Below are 25,400 nucleotides of genomic sequence, written 5' to 3'. Positions count from 1 at the left end.
ACTGCACTTCCGTTATTATTCAACATCAAATATTTTCGGTCCAAGTCGCCGCGGTTCACGGTCTTAAGTTCAAGTCTTTAAAGTTCTGTGCATAGTTTGCCTCTTTTTTTCTCTATTTTTTAAAGAATCTTTTTTGATTCTCGCCACTGATAAACGCGTAAACGAGCTATTTTCCAAACAAACGTGGCAACGCGGGGGACTGAGATGCCTCGAAGAAGGGCTTGACACTGAAGCTGCGTTCCGTGCTGAGGTTAAGAGCTGAAGGGGCTGGATAATCTACTGAAACCGCAGCATCAGGAAATCACGTTCGCGATGACCGTGGCTATCGGCGCAACTAGGTTACCCGCTGAGCACGTGTCTAGCGAGCTCTAGCGCCATGCCGCGCCACCCTCCTCCCGAACTTTCAGTAAACCCGAAAAAAATAGTCACTGGTCTAAAGTTGGCTGCAGGTGCTTAGACACAAAGCCATTAAATAGCAGGAAAAAAAAATAGTCATTCGCAAACTCGCGCGACTCACAAAAAATGAAACAGGGATGCCACAGTCAGTGAATACCGGGAAAACCGGGAAATGCCAGGGAAAATGACGAAAATGTGAGGGAAAATTCGTTATATCTCCTTTATTTGCTTTCTATAATAGATTAGTGGTTTTGAACTACAAATTTTGCCTGAAAACTATTTTCAATTATGTTTTTTTAACCATTTGCCATATCTCCAATTGTCAAGGAAATTCACCAAAATGTGTCAGGGAAATCAGTTAAATGTCAGGGAATTTCATTTTCCAAATTCTGTGGCAAACCTGATGAGGAGGGGGGGGGGGAGAAAAATGAAGAAAAAACCTTAAAATTATCTGACGAGGTGAAAAGTTTTATTCAGGGAAATTTTTAGGTGAAGGATGAGGCAGAGGCTATTCGTCGGTACTGTACCGATGACTAAATGGCTATTCTTAGGTACCATATCGATGAATAAATGGCTTTTCACAGGTATCGCACTGATGAATAAATGGCTATTCGTCGGTACCGTACTTTGTTTGCGGGTAGGAAAATTTAATTAGGGATATAATATACAGCTCAATAATGTTTTGTTGGAATTCAAGATGTAAAATTTAGGTGAAAGTAAAGAAAAAAAAGTCTAAGATCACGATCGGTATCGCCGAATAACGATTTATTCATCGATAATTCGATACTGCACTGATGAGTAGTCATTTACGGATGATACGGCACCGAAGAATCTTCCATCTTTAAATAAGTTTAAAAATGTCACTAAACCGCAAATAGATGAGGAAAAGTCGGTAAATGCTTCTGGTTAATTTTAAATATTCGTAGTTGCTCATTTGGATTTTATTTTGAATGGGCTCGATTGCTTATGTGCGATTTATTAGCACGTAGTTTAAGAAATGAAAATTTTGGTTTGCTAAAATCGAAAGTAGCTGTTCCTTAAGCTTTCTCTTTGCAACTTCTAACACTGGATCTAAGTTTCAATTCATGCAATTCTTTCAATTCTTCAAAAAATTCTTGCAAGAAACTCAACACATTTGGCCAGGACTCAAAAGCAGTATTTTCCCTTTTATTTTTAGCCCATAACTCTACGAAGATAAGTCTGATAACGAACTCGATTTTGCAAGCCCTTAAATAAATTCTTATCAAGCAACAACGTATATTTTGAAATACTACCGCAAAGTATTTCCCATCTTACTTAAATGCCGATTATTGCAAGCAGCAAGACTTTCCTGGAAAAGCTCGCACTCGCAAAACTCCTTAATCCAGCGAAAAACCGCTGTGTGCGGTTTTTTTCGGAGGAAGATCGATCGATCTTGTTTTGACGCTCGCCTGAGTGCACCCCCGTCAATTTGAATTTCCCCGCGCTCGAGCGCAGCGCGCGCGGGAACCAATGGCAGCCGAGCTGAGCGCCCGACGACCAATAACAGCCGAGCTCGGCGCCCAGCGCGGGAACAGCGTTGAACGTTAGCATGAGCGCATCCGATGTCACCGCACCGCCTTGAACTCGATTCACCGCGACTTGGCGATTCCGGCCGCATCTCGTGATTCCGACAGCCTCGAACTCAGGGCGAGGAACTGATACATTTTTGTGAGGATTTTCCACACGAGTTTTCTAGCAAATCGCGCTATTCTGGCGGAAAGTAAAAGCGGCTGCAGCTGCAACAACCGGGTTGCGTAATGCGTTGCGTCGTTTCGTATTTACCGTTGCTCGCGGTGGGACTTGATAATTACGGGGGAGGGATCGCTCTTGGATGGAGAAACCCGAGCAGGCTTTCTGAGACGATCTGATCGTCGCAATTTAACGGCGTCGCATGCTAAGACGACTGAATAATTCAAAATTCTAATTGGATGTCTAATTGCTTTGAGGTCTGTCCATTGTGGAAATAGAATGTGGAATTCCATTTTATTGTAGAAGAAATTGCACTGAAGCGGTTTTTTTTGTTTGTTTCGTGCGCATTTTTTGTTTTTAATTTTTTTTCTAAATGAACTTTTCCTCAACTTCATCTCAATTTTTTCCAAAACTGCACTTCTGCGCCTTGTCCTCTAAGCCCCTCAATGGAGGATTTGCATGCAAATTTTTTATTGCTTCATCTGAAAGAGCTGATTTCACAGTGTTTTTTATGATTTTTTTCTGATATAGGAAATGGTGTAAAAATCGATTTAAAAGTGAGAAAATGCACCGCCTAGTGACGTCATCTGGCTGCATTTCCCATTTAAACACATGTATTTTAGCAGATTAGATAATCTTGTCATATCTTCTCCAATAATTGTTAAATTCATGAACCAAGGGTATCCTCGTGTTCAGTCCACTCTGTAATTTCCACTGAAACACGAAATCCATCAAATTTCAGACACCTACAAATTCTCTATCGTCCCAAGCACCTCATGAATTGCATGCAAAGCAAATAACCCTCGTTGCTAATTGCGAGCATCTCTCTCCGATGGAGAGGTACTTCCTCGAAGAACCGACGACGCGATAGGAAGTAAGACGATCAACGAGCGCTGGTTACCGGTCCAAAGACCAACAATTAATAGAGATGCCCTTCACTCTGCTTCTGGCGCGACGCGCCACGCGGCGGTGGCGGCGGAGATGAGACAAACAACTTGAGTGAAGGTTCCCCTGCAAAATGTCTCATGTCACATTGAGGATAGCCGTTTCAGTTTCAGACAACCCGAGACCGCGGGACGACCCTCGTGGGCTCTAGGTTTCAGCTCTCCTCCGGTAAGGCCTTGTCTCCACGGGAAATTTCATGGGATTTGTCCCCACGGAGAAGAAAACTTCGTGCATGAGACCTGAAGTTGAGGTCATATGGATCTCTGAAGTTTTCGGATCTCGCATCCAAAAACTTGAGGTCTAGCTGTCAAAATTCGGGTCAGACATTTGAAGTACCTAGGCACGTACCGAAGGGTTCGGGTCACACATCTGAGTACTTCGGTACTTACTGAAGTGATGTCTGACCCGAACTTCGGCAGCTCGACCTCAAGTTTCCGGATGCGTGGTCAGAAAACTTCAGAGATCCATATGACTTCAACTTCGGATCCCATGCACAAAGTTGTTTTCTCCGTGCATGTTCGAATCGCAGGAATGAAACCTCTGAACCTTCTCCCCGTTAAAAAAAAGCAACAAAATTTCTTCTCCTTCTCTCCGCGTTGCTCTTAGGACCTCACTCTAGTCCCTTTGGCCATCGATATTAATTTCAAAATGGTACTGCATTGGTACACGGAGAAAAAAAAACTTCGTGCGTGGGACTCGAAGTTGAAGTCATATAGATCTCTGATGTTTTCGGGTCACGTATCTAAAAACTTAAGGTCCAGCTGCCGAAGTTCGGGTCAGACATCTGAGTACTTCGATACATACCGAAGTGCCTCGGTGTCTGACCCGAACTTCGGCAGCTCGATCTCAAGTTGTCGGATGCGTGATCAGAAACCCTAAGAGATCCATATGACCTAAACTTCGGGTCCCATGCACGAAGTTTTTTTTCTCCGTGTAACATGTTCTCATCACCGTTGTCGTTTTTTACGAGGATGATCCAGGTTCATCAAAATTATTGAAACATACACTGAAAAAAAATTTTCGGCGTTTTTACCAAGGTCCGCTGGTACCTTTACCATCTCACTTTTTTTTACCAATTATTGGTAATTTTTACCAAGACAGACTGGTTAGCTTACCTAAAAACCGGTATTTTTACTGGTTTTTTCGGGTAAGAATACCACTTTTATTGGTAATCAATTCCCAGTAACTTTGCCATTTTATCTCGGTAATTCTACCACAGTCGATAGAAAATATTGGCGTTTTTACCAAAGTCCAGTAAAATTACCAAGAAAGTTCAATAATTTTACCGAGATTTCTCGGTAAAATTACCAATTCCACAAATGGTAATTTTACCAAGAAAAAACTGGGATCAAATATAACCCTGAATTCTTGGTAATTTTACCCTTTTCTTAGTAAACACACCGAATTTTTTTTTTCAGTGTAACACAGGAAGCATCATTGGGGGTTGGTCCGCGTGGCGACCCGGAGGGCGTACCCCCTCGTAAAATCTATTCTCTGTGGAAGCAGCTCTAGCTCCGGCGACGGATGCTGGAGTCAGGTGAGCGGCGCGGCGCCCGGCAGTGGTATTTTGAACTTGCGGTCACCCGGTCAGGATCGAGGATCCGACCTTGCCGGGGGCATCCCATCGTGGAGCCGCGCTCGAGTCGATCTCCCGCTTCAATTCATGAATCGCGAGAACCCCCCGACCAATCACCGAGTCCCACTCACTTCCGCTAAGGGGCGCCGAAAAATTAATTTCACACTCTCATTATCCTCCGTCTATTCCGCGCCGGATCTCATCTCGGCGGCAAGGGCAAGGAAGATCTTTGAGAACAGTATCATCATGTATCTCCTCCGCGAATTGGACTATACGCTCTGCAATTGGACCGCGTTAAACAGAAAGGAGCCAAGCCACATCAGCTATTGCCAAATGTAATTGGGCAATCTAATTTTTTACATGAAAACGGTAGTGCGGATTTTCGTGCTTTCAGTGGATTTTCTCCGTAGTGCGAAGGCAAATTCCTTAAAATTTTCAAAGGAATTCACACAAACGTTCTCTCGTAAAAAATTAAAGTGCTCAGTCTAATTTGGCAATAGCTGATATGGCTTGGTTCCTTTCTGTTAAACGCGGTCCAATTTGTAGGAACTACAATTTGTGGCCCATCCGTAAAAACACGTATATGCATAGGGAAATGAATATTTAATACGTTGTTTCCCCCACGAAAGAGCGTAACTGCATTTCAATGTTGCCAAATTCCCCCTTGCCAACTGCATTTTTATTGAAGAATCATGGGCTTATCCAACTGAAAACTGCACTGATTTTTCCTCTGATCTCATGTAAAATACCTATATCTCTCGTGGAATAACTTGGAAAAAAATTGCGTAAGGTTGTGGGGCCTCTCTATAGTTGTGGGTCCATTCTTCGAGACCCAAAAACCAAAATCTTGACACAAAAAGGCATTTATCGGCCAAAAAAATAATCGGATAGGTTAGAATAGGTTAGTTTTATAACAACATACAAATCCGGTGGCCCCGCATTTGTCATACAGGGACCGAATTTTGTCAGTCCTTTAACCGTACTTAAATATACTTAGGACGGGTCTCGACTGCACCTAAGTCCAACTGAGCGCTTCTGATTGGCCGGTGGTGCGGTTAGGACTCATCGATGGATGTTGCACTCCGTGTGAAAGAGCCGACAAAATTAGGCCCCAGGACTGTACGTATGTATAAGTTGTCTCAAGAAAAATGTGGACCTTTTCTCCCTGAAAAGTTGATTGAAGTACTATCTCAGAGACGAAAGATATCAAACTTTCATTTCGTAAAATCTATCAAATTTTCAGTAGGAGACCAAGTCAATTTCTGGGAGGGGCCCCCTTAAGAGTATTGATAAAAAAAAGAAAAGAAAAGAAAAAAAAACTCACATGCGACCGTATGAAATGGAATTAGATTTGATCTTGAAGTATGACGATGAATAAGAAGAAAAACTCACGGAAGACGGTGTTGTTGTTCTGGGAGCAGAAGAAGCGCATGTTTCTGAAGGGTCGAGGGATCTCCCTGGGGTCGTGGCGCATGCACACAAGCTCGGCAGCGATGACTCCTTCAATCTCGGCGTCCCCTTTCATAAGTCGAAGGCCCTGCAACCGAACAAACATCCCGGCTAGAATCCACTCGAAACCATCAATTATCAGTCTATAATTATGCTTCTGATACGATACCTAAACGCCAAGGCATTCGGTCTAGTTTCTATTCGCCATTTCGGACACGGTCAACCACTGGCCCATGCGGCCGTCCTGAAGAAGACCGCTCTATGAGTGTACCCGAATGCTGCCAAATTTCCTCCGATTGTTCATTTATTAGGATGATATACGACTGTTCTGCCGTGCTACACTGAAAAAAAAATCTCGGTGTATTTACTAAGAAAAGGGTAAAATTACCAAGAATTCAGGGTTCTATTTGATGCCCAGTTTTTTCTTGGTAAAATTACCGTTCATGAAATTGGTAATTTAGCCGAGAAATCTTGGTAAAATTATTGAGCTTTCTCGGTAATTTTACTGAACCTCGGTAAAAACGCCAATATTTTTTATCGATTGTGGTAGAATTACCTAGATAAAATGGCAAAGTTATCGGGAATTGATTACCAATAAAAGTGGTATTATTACCTGAGAAAAACAGTAAAAATACCGGTTATTAGGTAAGCTTAGCTACCAGTCTATCTTGGTATAATTACCAATAATTTGTTAACACAATTTGGAAACTTTAAACGCTTATAACTTCGTTTATACAAACTTTGAGGTTTCAAAATTGACTCCATTGGTTTTCTCATAAAATTATCTCCCAGAGACTCCCTTTAAACTATATACCCTGGTAAAAATTGGCGCTAGAGCTGCGTTTCAAAATACCATAGGAGTTCTTATAACCGACTGACGAAGGCGATAGAAAATCATATAGCTGGCTGTAGAAAGTGGAAAAAATTATACGGCCGGGCTACACGAAGCGATAAAAAATTATACAGCCGGGCTATAGTTCCTATCGCCGGGCTTTACACTTTATCGCCTGGCTGTTGCTTTTTCGCCATCGGCTATAAAAGACTATAAGAAATTGTGTAGAAATTCGTGTGCTTTGTAAATCCTTAAGTTTGTACGGAATCACCTTAATATTTACAAAACGCACATTAAATTTTCCTTGACTACATATTTTTTTTCATCAATTAAAATGAGAATAATCCATACAGAGTGCGTGCTAACATTTCAAAGTCATGAGTTGAAAAACGCTGACTCTACGAGATTAAATATTAGAGCCTAACACAAAGCGGAGCGGCGGCGCACTGGCGCCTTCAAACCTAACAGGGATACTTCACGCATTGCGCAATGCGTGAAGTATCCCTGTTAGGTTTGAAGGCGCCAATGCGCGTTTCGCGATGGCTGCCAGCCCGCCGCGCCGCAGCGTACCACGGCACGGCGCTTGAAGCAACTATTTCACACCAGAGGTATTGCACAGTATCATACGAAACTGAGGGCGCTCTAATATATTAGTAATGGCAGGCATCCATCAAAAGTACGGAGCTTTCCTTGCAAAATAAATCAAGATACTACGGCCCAAAAAGAAAGCAGTATTCCAAAAACTCACTAAGTCCTAGCATCCGCAATAAGGAACGTTTAGCATACACTTTATCGCCTGGCTGTTGCTCAGTCGCCATCGGCTATAAAAGGCTGTAAGAAATTGTGTTGTCGGCTATAGAAGCTATTGGAAATCTTACAGCCGGCTGTAGGTGTAGGTCTATGGTATTTTGGAACACAGATTCTACTGCCAATTTTTACCAGGGTAGACAAAATAAACATCAAAATTTGCAGTTTTAGTGTTAAATTTCATGTACGACCTCTCTGATTGACTCGATCCACTGAGCGCCGTATGAACATTCGAGAGTTGCCAAATTTCCCTCGGTAAACTGTTTATTTTTAAGAAAAGTTATGAAAGTTTTGTAGCAAGTAAGTAAAAGTATGAAAGTAAACTTTTAAAAGTATGAAAGTAAGTTTTTCCTGGAAATTTTCAGGAACTTTACGTGAAATTGCGAACAAAATTATCCGAAAAATTGGAAGGGAAATATTAATAAGTTTATCACCAGGAAATTCGTGTTTTATCAAAGGAAATTTGGCAACGTCTTCGTCTTTTTCTCAGATCCCGGCCACCGCCACGTAGGGCTCAGGTTTTTATCGTCTTTTTTAAAATTTTTACCGTAATTCCGACTGAAAATGACTCAGTTTTGAGTAGAAACGTCTCGGTTTTTATTCATTGTGTATTTTAGCCTTGTTTCCCATTTTCCCCCCTTGTTTTTTCCACTGTTATCATTGTCTCGGGTTGCTCTTAAAATGTGTATCTTTGGCAACGTCTGAAGGTTCATGCGGCGTTTTTCCTTATCACAGCAGGATACGACGTGAAACTACCAAACCACGTATCTCGGTTTGCGACGTCGCAGACTTCCTGTCATACTTTATTTTTTAAATGAAAAACTACTTAACGTCCAGTCTTGAAAATTTCTGTGATTTTTCCTCTTCGTGCGGAGAAAATTCTGTGAAAATTTCAAGGAATGATAATGATTTGGTCTACTTGAAAAAAATAAAATGTGAGCGTAGATTTTTAAACACCGCAAACGAGATACGTGGTTTGGTAGTTTCACCATCGAATAGGTATCACTCCGTGCAATTTTTTTCTCCTTGTACAGTTCAACCGCGTTTCAATTAGTGCGTTCTGGTAAAATTTCGGTGAGGCGGCAGGAACGGGAGGCGTGAAAAAATTACGGATTCGGCCATGACGGCCGGGAAACAAAAAGGGCGCCTCTGATGCGAGCCCAGGCACGTATGTGCTGAAAAATTTCGTCATTGTCGCGGCGCTTTGCGCAAGAGGCGCTCCCCGTCGCTTGGCGGTCGTCTGTCAGCGGAATATTGGAACCTGTCGCATTGTCCGGGGCCAGATTGCTCGCAATGAATGCAGAAATTAACACCTACGAATCGCGGAATCCACCGCTGGGCCGATCGCATTATTGCGCAGACTTGACAGGGATGCAAAATTTCATTAAATCTTATCGTCAAATCGCTTGTAAATTTCAAGAAATTTTCCTCACATCAACTAAATTTTGCAATTAGGGACTCCTCTGCCGTGCTAAGGAAGAACGCCGTATGAACATTCGAGAGTTGCCAAATTTCCCCGGATAAAACGTGTATTTTTATGGAATTAAGTTATGCGTATTTTTCATTGATACTTTTAGATATTTTAGATAAAATTAAGAACAAAATCGTCTGAAAAATTAGAAGAGAAATATTAACAAACTTTTCCGAAAAGTCGTGATTTACCAAAGGAAATTTCGCAACGCCTGAAGGCTCATACGGCGTTCTTCCTTAGCTCGCGGCAGTACTATTCTGCCGTGCTAAAGAAAAACGCTGTATGAAACATTCCAGGGTCGCCAAATTTCCCCGGATAAAACATGTATTTTTGAGGAAAGTTAGTTATATTTCTTCTTGAAATTTTCAGATTTTTCAGATTGAATTGCGAACAAAATTATCTGAAAATTTTGAAGAAAGATGTTCGCAGTTACGCATCTTTTTCTTTGAAATTTTCAGATAATTTTGACCAAATTGCGAACAAAATTGTCTGCAAATTTGAAGGAAACTATTTACAGTTTCCTTATTTAAATTAACTTTTACATTAAAAATTAAATTAAATTCATTTTAATTAAATCTCAATAATTTCTCACTGTTAAATTCGTTGTATATTGAAGGAAATACGAGAACGCCTGAAGGTTCGTGCGATGTTCTTCCTTTGCACGGCAGTATCCGACGGTGAAACTGCAAGAATGCCAGTGGCGTGGCGTGCTTTGCGATATATCGATCTACGCCACTCAAACCTATGAAAAAAAGATCGATTATTAGGGTGTTCGCAGCGAACACCTTTGTAATCGATTCTTTACCATAGCTTCAAATGGCGATATATCGATAATCGATCATTCACGCCACGCCACTGAAGAATAATGCGCATTTCGGTTGCGGTGTTTCAAAATCTCCGCTCCTATTTTATTTTTTAACAGAGACCAAACCAATACCACGGTTGGAAATTTTCTCCGAATATTCTTCATGGAGTAAAAAAAAATTGCCGAGATTTTCAAGAAATTACGCTTAGTAGTTTTTGTGTGTTGGTAATAGAGCACGAAGGGGAAGTTTAAACATCGCGAAGTGAGATAAGCACGCATTTCTGCAGTTTTTTCATCGTGTTGCCGGCTCGTGACTCGTGTCAGTGGCGATGAGGCGTGAATAATCGATTATCGATATTTCTCCACATGAAACTATGGTAAATAATCGATTATCAAGGTATTCGTCGCGAAAACCCTGTTTATCGATCCTTTTTCATAGGTTTAAATGGTAGATCACTCGATCTGTCGCAAAGCACGCCACGCCACTGAAAATGTGCCACTATAGTTTACTGATTGGTGCTGTAATGAATGATCCAGAAATAGTTTCTTATTGCAAATCGAAAGTTAAGTTTCCTTGAATTTTTTTGAAATTTCCTAAAAATATCATTGAAAAACTTTTTAAAAATGTTTCAACATTTTTAAAAAAATTCTAAAAATTTAGATACGTGAAAATTTCGGATTTTATTGACGTGTGAGCCAAGAGTTCCTCAGAAATTACTTTGAAAGAAAAATTTCAGAAGAAATTAGAGTCACTCCACGGGTAACTTGGATCCTAGTAAGTAGGTATTGTTTGATACATGCAACTGAACCGTATCTCATCCGAATAGTATTCGGTTGAGCACGGCAAATGCCTCGGTCATGTAATTATGTATACCAAACAAAACCAGCTTACTCGAAGTGCATCATTCGAATGCCACACTTTCCATTTTAATGATGTCTTAAGCGTTTGAAATAAATCAAATCGTTTCCCAAGCTGGCAATTTCGCCGGCAAACTTTGACAGCGTTTCCCAGTTCCTCGTTCTCAAAGCTTGAATGGGCCGAGTTTATCAGAAAGGAACCAACCCACATTGAGTTGAAACTGAGAAATAGAGGTTTGAAGTTTTGTTCCTCCATAAGGCTCAATGTAAAAATAAACTTCAACCCCTCTTTTCACAAAATTTTCTGTTTTCAAACTTTCAGTTTTTGGCAGGAGAAAACTTGCGGCTAGTGAAACTCAAAAACAGTCTTAACTCATTTTTTTCGAAAATGTAGGTTGGTTCCTTTCTGATAAACTCGGTCCCAATTACCTTTGAAATAATGTTTTCTTCAGTAAAATTCTAGTGTTCTCTACACCAAATAATGCAGCAGTAATCCTTTCAGATCCCGGTTGTGTTATCCTCACCCCTTTATCTTAAAATCATTATTGCCTTTCGGCTCCTCGAGCATTCTACTGACTGTTAGATTTGGTGAAAAGTGTGTCTTTCTTATTTTTGGGCATGACCCGTGGCTCGACGTATAAGGAGCGTTGAAGTAGACAACCGATATTAATCAATCTATCTCTGCTGCATATGGACCAGGGACCTTCGACCTTTAACCGGGAAGCAAGCTCATGTGCTCGTTGTTCGATCTGTGAGTATGTGTATCCTCGCACGTGTCAATGCAATATTTACTCACCTACTCTCACTGCATAATTAGACAGACTCGCTGCTGTGAGCAGGTTTACAAATGTATTCCACAGATTTAAGATGCTCGAAAAATTCATTGTTTATAGGAAAAAAATTGCTCACCCGTCGAGCGTTTTTTACGACAAGCTTTCAATTACGCAAAGAATCGAATTTCCAAAAAAGTGATCCATTCAGGGGCGGATCCAGAAATTTGGCAACACAGTATTTCATCCATTTAAACCTATTTTAAATAATCGATCCTTGTCGGAGCACCTGGCCCCTTCAAGAATCGATGACATTTCCGTGGGTTTAAATGGAGAAAAAACAATGTTGTCAATTTTCTGGATTCGCCAGTGGATCCATTGAGTATAGGAAAAAAACTAAGTTATTCATCTCTGGATTCAGTAGCAAATAGTAGGTACGCGAAATTATATGTAGCATGCCAGACAATGCCAGACATGCTCTTTTTGATGACTTAGATCTTCTCCATTAAACTATCCGTTCCCAAATAATCCGCCTGCACGCTGGTATAAATCGAGGACTGAAATTCCGTGTTTGATCTACTAGAGTCTATGTACCTCCCAAAAACCTGAGTGATATGAATACAAAGTGAAAATCGCTCCGTGAGAGCACACAGCTCTTCCCTACACTGGTAAAAATTGCCGATAGGAGCTGCGTTTCAGAATACCATAGGAGTTCTTATAGCCGACTAAAGAAGGCTATTGAAAATCATATAGCTGACTGTAGAAAGCGGAGCAAATCATATAGCCGGGATATACGAAGCTATAAAAAAGTATATACAGTCGGGCTATAGTTCCTATCGCCGGGCTTTACACTTCATCGCCATTGGCTATAAAAGGCTAAAAGAAATTGTTTAGAAATTCGTGTGCTTTGGAAATCATTAAGTTTGATACGGAACTACCTTAATATTTACAGAACACACTTTATATTTTCCTTTCAAATTATTTTTTTTTCATCAATTAAAATGAGAATAGTCCATACAGAGTGTGCAAACGTTTCAAAATCATGAGTTGAAAAACGCTGACTCCACGAGATTAAATATTAGAGCCTAACACAAAGCGGAGCGGCGACGCACTGGCGCCTACAAACCTAACAGGGATACTTCACGCATTGCGCAGCGCGTGACGTATCCCTGTTAGGTTTGTAGGCGCCGCGCCAATGCGTGTTTCGCGCTGACTGCCCGCCTGCCACGGCGCTTGAAGCAACTATTTCACACCAGAGGTATTGCACAGTATCATACGAAACTGAAGGCGCTCTAATATATTAGTAATGGCAGGCATCCATCAAAAGTGCGGAGCTTTCCTCGCAAAATAAATCAAGATACTACGGAAAAAAAAGAGAACGGTACTCCAAAAACTAACTAGGTCCTAGTATCCGTAATTAGTAGCGTTTAGCATAAACTGTATCATCTGTCTGTTGCTTAGTCGCCATCGGCTATAAAATGCTATAAGAAATTGTACAGCCGGCCACAGAAGCTATGGAAATCTTACAGCCGGCTTTAGGTCTATAGTATTTTGGAACACACATTCTACTGCCAATTTTTACCAGGGTGAAAGGATAGATTCCGCTCCGTGAAGGTGTATGTCACTCCGCAAAAAGAGTAGTTTTACCCCGGTTTTTTTGGCGCTATATAGACTCCAGCGCCGAATTCCACTCTAAAATTGTTTCAGTGCAATGATATGCCGTTTAACACCGTCCAAAAACCTAACCGGCAGGGTTTGCTTATGAAAATGAGGGTAAAACGCACATTGACACGAGCTTTACTTAAAGGGTCATGTCTTTTTTCTTCTGGATTCGGAAATGACCTCAGCTTGTTGTTTTATACAACCAACATTTTTTTTTTTTTATTTTTTTTTTTTTTTTGAAAATCGATTTTTTTGGAGTGGAAAACAGAAGAGCTATATAATTTTGCTGTCCTCTTTTCCCGATGGATGGTTACGGGGATGACGGAGAGGGAGTAAAATGGGACTGCATTTTGCAATTTGGAACTATAAATTCTGACCCGGTTTTAAAACAACGTATGTGCCATTAGTTTCCCCATGCACATAAGTGTTTTTTTTCAGATGAGCCAGAATTTATAGTTCCAAATTGCAAAATGCAGTCCAATGGTACAAATATTAAACGTCCCATGATATTTTCGGGGGTGTTCTCTCTTCCTTTGTTTTTTCCACGCCAGTGAGCTTTACCTAAGTTTAGAAAACAACAGATGTGTTCCATTTGAACAAAGATGAAAATACTCGCTAGATTTTGCGAAAATGCCAGCTAAGATTTCAATATTCGTTTTTATTTCTCATCGAAAGCTTAAAAATCACCCTCCAGCTTACCCGGTGTGCGTCTAGAATATGTACAATCGGTAGTAACAAGCCACCTAAACCTTCACTCCATCCCTAGAACCCTAAATTACTTCCCCTTAATTTTATTGTTTTCTTTCTTACAGCCTCCACACGGGGTTGCAGTTTCCAAACAGGATAAAAACCTGTACAAACTTTAAATTTTTTTAAAAAAAAAAAAAACTAAAAAATCTTACATCCGATGACACATTTCAGCTCCTGAATTCCCGAAAAATGTATTTTGAAAATCCTGTAAAAGTACAGCCGTTAGCACTCTAACGAACAGGATTCTTCGACGTGTTAATAACTGCTCCGAATGTTAAAGCAGGAGCTAATGTTCGAGGAGTAGTGTGCCAGAAATGCCCCGCCTTTTTTTTAAAAAAATGGTAATAACCAATTCTCTATCGCAAAGAGTGTGTTTAAAAACAATCAAGTTCGCTAGATTTTTTAGTGTTTGATGCCAACCAACCATGCCATTGCTGAAAACCAACCTAAAAAAAATGAGACGTCTCCAATATATAAATCAAAGTGATTATTTACCCATTGTTTTAGCTTATCCAACATCTCGAGATAAAACACGGCGCGTCCTCAGAAAATCGCACCATAAGAACCGACAGTCATCGCAAAAAATTCTGCAAAAAAAAAATAATCGATCGCGAAAATTCTAGCTTCGATCTATCGATAGAGTCTCGGACGAAATATTCGCGGAGAGGCTTGCGAAAAACTCACCGAACACGAAGTTTTAGAGAAAAAAAGCGGGTTACGTGTGAAGTCGACGTTCGGTAAAGCACAAAATTCGCGCGCGGGAGAGCGAACTGGTTGTCGAGAGTGAACTGGTTGTCTAAAGGGAACTGATTGTCTAGAGCGGGCTGATTGTCTATCGCCTCGTCAGGTGCGTAGCAGACTGGTGATTAGCTGTTATCGCCTTCCTAGTCTGCGCCGGAGCGGGGGAAGATGAGACAGCTCGATCAGACGACCGCAAGGACAAGGACGATGCTCGAATCCGTAAAGATCGTCCACTGAAAAAGGGACGTAAGCGCCCAAAAACTCCAAATTGATATTTTGGTACAGTGTTCGATACTCACAGGCGCCTAAAAAATGAAGGGTCTGCGCCAAAGTGACCCCTATTACCCCCCCCCCCCCCCCTGAAAAACCCCTAATTTTTCTGTATGGTGATTCTTCGCAATTTCCCGCAAGTTATAGCTACTAGTTCTGTAACTAAAACATCTTGCGTCTAACTTTTCACTAAATGCGCTGTGATATATCGGCAAAAGTGAATTTGGCCCCTAAAAAATCATCTATGGCCCCTAAAAATCGAGCTGGATGCGGCCACATTCAGTGGCGTGGCGTGCTTTGCGATGTATCGATTGTTAGCCATTTAAACCTATGGTAAAGAATCGATTATTAAGGTGTTCGCTGTGAACACCCTGTTTATCGATCTTTTTCCATAGGTTTAAATGGCATAACAATCGATTTATCGCAAAGCACGCCACGCCACTGGCCACGTGGCTCCTGAAACTCGAAGGTGAGTTTCGAACACTGTTTTGGTACCACGGCCTCGAGACTGTTTTACGGATCTGCCGTGATAACGAAGAGAGCAGTATGCAAAAATGAAGTTTTGAAAAAAAGAGCTCAGAAGCTTCTGACCGGAAAATTTTACCGAAAAAAGCCTATCCGTTCTTTGTAAAATTGCTACAAATCGTCCGAAAGACTCATAGAAATCGTTTGGATGATTAAAAATCGACTGATTTTATTTCAGTTACATAAAAAAGGTATTTTCCATTTGCATACTAGGTTTATATCAGGCAAGAAAGCCGTAAGTGATATCTTCTGCATGCTTTCGTGGTGGCGTTTTGGACACCCAACAAACAGGTTAGAAATTGGCCGAAGAGGGCGGCACTTTACTTAATAGCACTGTTTTTCGTTGGCTCTCTGGAGGAATATTGTCACTTACTGCTGTCTTGCCTGAAACAACGTCATTTTTTGCTCACTTATGGCGTTCTCATATCAAAGGTGTAAGTCGGCAATCACATGACTCGTTTGCGGTGCCTGAAAATCTCTGTGATATTTTTTTAAAGGAGAACAAATTTGCATCATTCCTTGAAGTTTTTGCAGATTTTTCTTCGCACAGAGAGGAAAAATCACGGCAGTTTTAAAGAATTGCCGCTGAGTAGTTTTCCGTTTAAAAAATAAAGTATGACAAGAAGTTATGTGATTGCCGACTTATACCGTTCATATGTATCGTTTTCATGCAATTAAGATGAATTTTGCCGTATTAACTACTTCAGTGCTTTCATCTAATAGATTTCTGAAGAGTTTTGGAGGAAACTCGATTTCGAAAATTTAACACTTACTGCTGTCCTCGCTATCACGGCATAGGGATGTTTCGGCATAAAACAAGCGCAACTCCTCCGCCTTGATAGCAAAGAGAGCCGCAAGTGCAAAAATGGAGTTTTAAGAAAATGTGCTCACAGCGTCTTTGCGAAAAATTTTATTGAAAAAAAAAAAAAAAAAAAAAAAAAAAAAATATCCGTCCTCTGTCAAAGTGCAACCGTTTGCACCTGTCCGTTTGAATGATTAAAAATCGACCGATTTTATTCAGTTAAATAAAAAGGGTTTCATTAATTTTCATGTTAGGCTAGATATTTGGCAAGACAGTCGTAGCGTAGGTAAGTGGTAAGTGCTGTCTTCTGCATGCTTTCGTGGTTGCGTTTTGGACGCAAAAGAGTTGAAATTCAAGTTTCCCACCAAAAAACACTACCTGGTACCAAGTTTTATACAAATCGACCGAACTGTAGCCGCATAATAATATCCATATCGTACGATCAGTAGGACTCTACACAGCGCCCAACGGTAAACGATACCAGTCAATTTATAAACGTGAGTGCGCCTTCATTTCCGCCTGATACTGTGCAATACTTCCGTGGTGGAATAGTTGCTCAGAGCGCCTTCAACAGTATCGCTTCGATTTGGTGGCGGAAGATCGCGATACCCGCTGTTATTTTTACACTCTTGCGCATGCGCAGTTGCACATTTCCTCATCACCGACGCGACGGTGAGGTAAAAAAACATTCAATCTCAATCTGCGACGTTGCAAGTTTTTCGCTGCCCATTAAATGAGTATAAACCAAAATGAACTTTAAAATCCACCGTGATATTTCCTAGGTATAACGAAAAATATTTTAAATGTTTTATTCAGGTCTATTCGCATGTTTTCCTTAAATAGGGAAAATAAGTATGAGTAAGAAACTTCGAACGAACAAAAACGGATACGAAATTGTATAGTTCTTGTAGTAAACGGACCCGAAGATTTCATAAAGCGCCGCATAGGATACAGTGGCGTGGCGCGCAAAATTGAAAAAAATGTCTACATTTTAATAATAAAACTCTCATAAAAACTGAAAATTTCCTTGTAAAGAGAACCTTCTCCGCTATTTCTTAGCAGTACCTACCTAAGAGAGCGTCACTACCTAAAAAGTAAAAAAGTGACCAAAAAACTCTTCCGAAAATCTTACGGTGGGTTAGTCGCACTGGTCACAGAATCGTGTTTTGATGCTTGATTCTCATAGATTAGCTATAAATAATAAGATCCGTCCAAACAGTATCTCTCTGCATTGATTATTAACCGAGGTATTGAACTTTGAATAATTCGGTTTATGGCGTCATCCACCGCGGTAGTGACATCTTTGGTTCCTTCCGCCTTATTCATCCGAGTTACGAACGTTAAGTACCTAACCAGAGCAAATGATGTCGTCACCTTCCAGGCAAAGTATCACAAGCGCCATGCGACGTTTAAAAATTTCCGCCGCCATTTTATTTTTTTACAGAGAAATTGTTCAACGAAGCTGTCCGAAAATTTCACTGAATTTTCTTTGTGCTGCCGATAAAATTTAGTGAAATTTCCAAACAGATTCATCCAACAATTTCTCAGTAAAGAAATAAAATGGCGGCGGAAATTTTTAAACGTCGCATGGCGCTTGTGATACTTTGCCTGGAAGGTGACGATGTGTGTTTCTCTGATTGATTGATGCAAGGTGGTAGAAATCAAAGGTGTCACTACCACAGAGGATGACGTCATAAATCAAATTTTTCTTAGTACGATGTCTCGGTTAATAATCAACGCAAAGTTTTTCAGAATTTCAAGGCTTTTGGTAGCAGTAAATTTTATTTTGCAAAACAGTGGGACAAGGTTTCGCTCCCCGTAAAGTTACAGTTTTCAAAGAGTTTCAAAGAGTGCTCAGTGCTTTTTTAGGTACTGCCTTAGACAGGACGCATAGTTCAAATAACTGCAGTGCTGAGTAGAGATGCGATTTTAAATCAATTATTTCAAAATATTGACTTTCAGGCAAAAAAGTCGGACCGCATCGCTTTGTTGGCACCCAGTTGCCCGGCCAATAATGGTTAAAATCAGACGATTTCTTTTAAATTTTGAAAGCCTTGGCGGCAATGAAGTAATGCGGGTAATTTATCATTCCTGAGTTTAATATAACAAGGGAATTTTACCCTGAAAGAATATAATTATTCTCACTATTTGTCATATTGCCTGACTTTAAGAATACTAAGATTGTTTTGCTGCACGGATAGGTCAATGGTTAATTTCATAATAATGAATCGATTCAGAGAAAACACGGAGCTAAAAGTCACAAATATATTGATACACTCTCGGAAAAATTAAAATGGACGCTCACTACTATTAGGCCTTGTCTCCACGGGATGTTTTCATGGGATTTGTCCCAAGTTCGAATCGCAGGAATGAGACTTTCTGGGATTTTTCCCAGTTACCGTCTCCACGGGACGGGGCTCTTACAGTCCTGCGACTAGTTTGCGCGGGAAGATAAATTAGTTAAGTCGAGTTTAACCGGAAAGATATTTCTATATAAAATTGTATTTGCACGAGATAATATAGACAATGACAATTAATCTTATTTTAATAAACAAATATTAACAATGTAGTAATGAATAAAATATTGCACAATTCGTTTTCACTTCTTCTTCTTCTCTAAGTAAAGTGGGTCCTAAGGGGTACAAGTACCATACTTGGTACTGGGAAAAATATTGATTAACTCAATATTTTTCCCAACTTCGTAAGTGGGATTTTTCCCAGGGACAAATCTCGTGAAACGGCTCGTGGAGACAAGGCCCTATACAGATAGACAAGAACCATTTCGTAAGGTTGTCTCTGAAAGGAGGTCTGTGCGGACTTTATGTGCGGACGCGCTTTTTTAAATTTCGCGCTAGACTTCTGGCGCTGTTTTCCGCGCTTCTTATGGTGCTTCACGATGGTTGGTGGCGTTTTGCGTTGCAATCGTTGATCACCCCGCCTATGCACAAGGTTGCCAGTTTGTACAAGCATTTTTAGAAGTGAACAGTATCTTTCACGGAGCAGGCTGGACGATTTTGCACCACTTGCCGCCATTGTTTTCTTTCCCGTCGCCTGCTCACGCGATTGCCGTATAGTTGTAAAGTTTCACTTCGAATTTAGTTTTTAATTTAAGTTTTAATCATGGTATGTATTTTTTTGCATTTTTATCTTACTTATCATTCTCCTGATCATACTATTTCCTTTGTTATTCCTCAAAGATTCCCATATTTTGCTCGTAAGAATCACTCGGTGGCACCATGACAGCATGAGCTTTCAGGCCGTCTCCGTTTTCTAATGCCACGTGCCGCGATACTCGAAGCTTTTCGTAGAAATGCCAGCATTCATTTTGTTTGTTTAACATATTGGGCCACTTTGTAAAAGTCGATCTGTTTGCAATTTAAAGCTAGCCTCCTCTTTGCAACGATCACTGAAGTACCCAACCTAACCTCTTCCTGTTCGGGTCATCTGGTCGAAGATCAGGATGGTACGCCTTGTGGATTGCATTCACCGCACCCTTTCAATTAAACCAATTTTATACTCCAATCGATAGCTATACCTGGTTAATTTGCCATAGTGACCGACAGCGTCCCTTTCTTTGATGATCATATCCCAAGATCACTCATCTTGTGCCAGCTTGGTGGACTCATCTTAGAATGGATGGTATAACAGCGGCGTATCTATGCAGTTATCAAATCTATAATCATTTATCGCCTCCCAGAAGTTCAGAATTCTACCCTCAGCAAGTACTAACCAATCCGCTTCTTGAGGGCACCAGATTATGTTCGATTTTCTCGACCCCTACTTGTGTCAGACTTCCATTAGTCAGCACCCCTCAAAATTCAGTTTAAAGTGCAAGTGCTACAATGAATTGCTTTTCCTCAGTAGTTGTCCAGATAATAGAAAATGCGCTGAAATTCAAGCCATCAGCAGAAACCTTGAGACTGACACCTTTGGGTGGGCGGGACTGGGAAAAAGGGGTATTGCACTATTTCATGGCTCTTGCCAAACCGGATTATGTTCCCACTCCTCTATCAGTGCATGTGTGCCCTACTACAGGATAGACTTTGTACTTACTGGTTAGATGTGATGCTTCTAAATCTATTATTATCATCTAGCATAGAGGAAATAGTACATGTTATGAAAAAGGAATCTGAATGGTTTTTTCACTCACCATTGAATTTGAAATCAACAGCGTGTCACAATCTCTCGTTTGCTATGTCTTAAAACCCCCGCCTCTATGTTATTTTTTTTTTGAAGGGGAACAGATTGACATCATTCCTTGAAGTTTTTACAGAATTTTCTTTGCACAGAGAAGAAAAATCACAGCAGTTTTAAAGAATTGCTGTTGAGTAGTGTTCCGTTTTAAAAATGAGGGATGACAGGAAGTCTGCGACGTCGTAAACTGAAATGCCAACTTACACCGCTGAAATGTTCCTATACGAGTCAGGCACTGGTGTCGTGTTAATTACTCAGATGTCAGCATGGTGAACTCCCCATAGAAAGTATTTATACATGAAAGTAACTTTTGGGGACTAGTCAGTCATTAATGAATATCAACTTGAATTTCAGCGAATACTGGCCTCTTATGTTAGCGGCAGGAGCCATTCCATTGTTCTGAATATCATATCACAGGAGCCTTAAGCACTGTATGTTTATGTGACCCTCTTTTCTTCTTTCTGTTTCAGTCGCTCGTTATTCCAGACAAATTCCAGCACATTCTTCGTGTTATGTCAACTAACATCGAAGGTAAAATCAAGATCATGTTTGCCCTAACGGCCATCAAAGGAGTAGGTCGACGATTTTCAAATTTAGTCTTGAAAAAGGCAGATATCGATTTGGACAAAAGGGCTGGAGAGTGCACTGACGAAGAAGTAAGTAAATGACAAAACTGTGTGCTCAAATTTTTCTGAAAAAAATTTCATTGTGAAATGACAAGTATCCTTTCAATTATTTAGATGAAAGAAACAGATGTTTTAGTGTGTTGGAGTTGATGAGTGCAACCTCATTCTGATACCAATAGTAAATGGAGCAATCTGATTGATGGATTCCAAATTTCTCTGTTTGTTTGACATCAGTTTTTTTTTAAATTTTTAATTTAAACCTAGAAACTTCTCCTGCAGATTTTTACAGATCGGGTATAGATCCTCTGGATTTGTCTGTCAATTTTTAAGTAGTTGAATTCTTTGATCCAGTTTGATTTTTAGTCTCTTTTGAAGATTAAAAGAGTACACCAAGAATTGCAAAGGAAAACTGGGTATCACCAAGTGTAACATATCACTTGAGTATTTCAGATCAAGACGTCTGAGGGGTCAGAAGTTCTTTAAGTGAGCAGCTTCCCTCCGCAGATAGAAATGCGTAAACCACCTAACCTACTTGTCCTCTTCATAAGCTCTTATTAATAATTTGCTTTTATTAAAATCGACTATCTCCATTTGGAGACAAGTTTTTTCATAAATTTGGTTTTTTTACTCTCTACAGGTTGAGAAAATTATTACCATCATGTCTTATCCCAGAGTGTACAAAATCCCTGATTGGTTCCTGAACAGACAAAAGGACGTCACTGACGGAAAATACTCACAGGTATTGAAACCCTCATAAGCTCGAAAATTAAAGTTGCGAAAAGACCTCCTAACAGGAACATTAAGTTCTATTTTTCTGTAATACTTAATTTTCAAACTAGAAGAAAGCCCAGTTATAACCAACACTGACATCCAACAGAACCATCTCGTTAATCTAATGGACGTTGAGTTGGGGAATGCAGAAAACGTTCAGTCATGAGTAGATGTAGGCAAGTGAAAAGATGGAAAAAACTATAAGGGTTTTGAGTTCTGCATGATTTTATCTCAGTTCACAGAAAGATTCAAGATATTAGCACACGGTTGCAAATAATCAGCACTAGATGTACACTAAATCAACCAATATTTTCTAACAACGCCTGTCCAACAAAACACCTGATGAGCACAACAAAAGATTATCAGGTCATTGTCTTTGAAAAGGGGAACATTTTAAAGGCTGCACCTCTCTAAACCCCTGTGTCTCATTGTTGATCCACTAATCATTAATCAATGGACCTTTTTTGGCTGGTCCAAAAATTATTTATCTTAACAGTGGTATCGACTAATTTTGTATTATTATTTCTCTGAGATTTACGCGTGGAGGAACTATTTTTTGGAATAACTGTTTTACGTGCCACAGCAAAGCTGCATGAGATAGATAACAGTCAGCAAAAGAATCATAATAGATCGTATTCGAAAAGGGTTCGATGTATCGTTTTGTTCAAAACAATAGAACATAACCTCAAACAAAAATTTTCGATTTAAATAGGAAAACCTAATAATAATGAGAAAATTCCTATGAATTTTACTTTCCATTCCTCTTAATAACAAAACTATCTCTAGAAATCCGTTCCCTTAGATCACTCAATTGACTTTTGAGGCTATGTTTACATGTTGAATCAATCGATATTGATACAATCTCACCTGTTTGATGTACCTATCAAATACGATCCATAGTTACAACAAAATAGAGAGCTATTAAATTAGTAAAAAGAATCCCAAAAAAAGAAGGAAAAAATCAGTGAGCTTGTGACATAAAATGGTATATTCAATGGAATACTCACTGAAATCTCAAAGGTATTTTGTTCGTTTGTTTCCTGTAACTTCTTTCTTCTCTCTGCATTTTAGATCACTGCATCCAACCTGGAGTCCAAACTTCGTGACGATTTAGAAAGGCTAAAGAAAATCCGTGTACACAGAGGAATGAGGCATCACTGGGGGTAAGAATACTAAAAAAATTTATATTGAAATCCATTATTCATTTCCCCCAAGATAAGGCACAATGCACCATTTTTTTTTTGGAGATCTTAGAGTCACCATTAATTGTGTGCCTATCCTATACAGATAGGCTTATTTCCTCGAACCTGCAAGGCCACTAAAAGAGGCTTAAGCTTAAAAGTGTTATTGGGGAAGTTATAAATAACAATATGCAATTGAAAAAGAGAGACGAACTTAAAACCAAGGTTGGTGGAAGGAAATAAGAACATTGACACATCAGAGCTGCATGACTTTTTTCAATGCCAGTCGGATTATTGGTACTCTGGCATCCTCATCTTGCCGAAAAGTACCTGATTTCATTGTCAAATCATCGCTCCTCTGATGTAAGGGTGTATCTCAATTTCCACACGAGCCCTGATTCACCTACAAATCCATGCTTTCTAGAGCTCATGCGGAAATCGAGATATGCCCTTACGTCAGAGGAGCGAGGAAATGTGTACCTTGCTCCATCTTTTCCATGTCATGAGTGAAAGGAAGAACAGGCCATCCATTTTTATGACCAGTCCATGGTTCTAATTTGCTGTGGATTGTCAGATGAGTGTTTTTGCACCCCTATGACAGTTGTCTAATCTCCTATCGATAATGGAAAATCCTGTCAATTTTATCAGTTGGTTCATTCCTGCATAATTGATTAAATGGAGAATTTGCAGGGGTCTGAAATTTGATGAATTTCGTGTTTAAGTGGAATCTACTGAGTGAACAGAACACGAAGATACCTTTGATTCATAAATTGAGCAATTATCAAAGGAGATATGACAAAATAACCGATTCTGCTAAAATACTTGTGTTTAAATGGGAAATACCGCCAGATGACGTCATAAGGCGTCACATTTTCTCATCTTTAAATCAATTTTTCTCAAATTTCCCAAGTCAGAAAAAAATTATGAAAAATACTGCAAACTCAGCTCATTAAGCACTCTAAGATGAAGCAATAAAATGTTTGTGTTAAAATTCTCCATTGCTAAAATTTAGGAGATGTCCTTCCAAATGAGGCTATCCGCTGTAGCAAATTTTTCTCATGTATTAAAACCAGAGTTTCAGTTTTTGAAGGAAAGTAAACACCCTAAGTGGTTAGATGAATTAGTTAGGGTTTTAGATTTGGTTTTCATGCCAATAGAGCATGGAAAGTTGAATTTCTCTTAAAAAATCTTGTGCCCCAGTTATATCGACATAAAACTTAGAAGCAGCTGCACCCTAAAACTGAATTGAATCAGTGAGATCGAAAACACACCAACTCGGTAACTCGAAAATGCTTAATTTTCATTGAAGACAATCAGTCATTATAAAGGTCATTGAAGTTAGCGCATCTGTTCTAACTTAGACCCCATAAATGTCCTTAAGTGCTTGTATTTCGGCACCGAAAATCTTTTTCTTGGACTAATTTCTTCATCTACTGTGCAGTTTCGTATGTGTCTTGATTACTTTCATGTTTCTGAGTTACTGTGTTTTTGTTCTCACTGATTCAATTATTTGAACTGCTAAATTCTAAGTTTCCTAACTTCAGTTTGGTTTGATAATTTTGGGCATTTTTTGCTTCATCTGATTGTAAAACACCACTGCATGCAGAAGTACCAGCGACTGACTGCTCATTGAAAGTTCAAAGCAGAACGATGAGGCATCAAAATATACTGTATTTCATAGTTTAGATAGAGCTATGTCTTGTCTTGCTGTATTGATATGGATTCAATAATTGGGTTGCGCTGTAGCTTAACTCTTGAGTGTTTTGGTACTGCGACCCATTTCTCTATGGACACAAGTCACAACTTTTCCAAATTTTTTGAATTATTGCTTTTTTTTGTGAAGAAGTATCTACACAAGGAGATCTCTAAAACTCTGAATACATTTGAGATCTTTTGATGTTACCGTGCTATAAGTATGCCTCCATCTCCCAGCGATTTAATGCGATCAAACGAAAAAGTGCTTCTCATTTTAAAATACATTTAAAATGAAGTTTTCAAAAATAAGTCCATAGAATAATTGCTTTCAGATTATATTACGGATAATGGCTTCAACTTTGCTTTAATGATGTATTCGTGTCTTCATAATTGATTCTTACAATATCTAATTTTTTTTCCAGACTCCGTGTTCGTGGTCAACACACCAAGACAACCGGTCGCAGAGGAAGAACTGTGGGTGTATCTAAAAAGAAGTAAACATTTTTGTACTTTCAACTTTATTTTTATGTTATTTTATAATTAATAAAAAAAAGTGAAATTCAA

General features: G+C 39.7%; 2 protein-coding genes across 2 annotated transcripts in view; one reads left to right on the top strand and one right to left on the bottom strand.

Moving 5' to 3' along the window:
- The window catches only part of LOC109044493 (uncharacterized), a 31,726-nt gene extending 16,829 nt beyond the window's left edge, over window positions 1–14,897 (bottom strand). The window contains exons 1-2 of the mRNA XM_019062246.2: window positions 14,527–14,897; window positions 6,020–6,164 (exon numbers count right to left, since the gene is read on the bottom strand). Of these exons, the coding sequence (XP_018917791.2) occupies window positions 6,020–6,164; window positions 14,527–14,550 (169 nt within the window). The 5' untranslated portion in view covers window positions 14,551–14,897. The remainder of the gene's footprint in view (window positions 1–6,019; window positions 6,165–14,526) is intronic.
- Window positions 14,898–19,314: 4,417 nt separating this feature from the next.
- On the top strand, window positions 19,315–25,400 carry RpS18 (ribosomal protein S18). The gene is made up of 5 exons (XM_019062247.2): window positions 19,315–19,492; window positions 21,034–21,219; window positions 21,827–21,928; window positions 23,032–23,123; window positions 25,259–25,400. Exons 1-5 carry the CDS (start codon window positions 19,490–19,492, stop codon window positions 25,332–25,334), a joined length of 459 nt encoding a protein of 152 aa, XP_018917792.1. The 5' UTR covers window positions 19,315–19,489; the 3' UTR covers window positions 25,335–25,400.

This window comes from Bemisia tabaci, chromosome 8 (assembly GCF_918797505.1).
Source record: "Bemisia tabaci chromosome 8, PGI_BMITA_v3".
NCBI lineage: Eukaryota > Metazoa > Arthropoda > Insecta > Hemiptera > Aleyrodidae > Bemisia > Bemisia tabaci.
This window is presented reverse-complemented; position numbering and strand designations above follow the sequence as displayed.

What these genes read in the sequence shown, in the direction of transcription:
- RpS18 (XM_019062247.2), top strand. An exon ending in GAGAGTGCACTGACGAAGAA is followed by an intron (nt 21,220 to 21,826) that starts GTAAGTAAATGA and finishes TACTCTCTACAG; the next exon opens with GTTGAGAAAATTATTACCAT. An exon ending in GGAATGAGGCATCACTGGGG is followed by an intron (nt 23,124 to 25,258) that starts GTAAGAATACTA and finishes TTTTTTTTCCAG; the next exon opens with ACTCCGTGTTCGTGGTCAAC.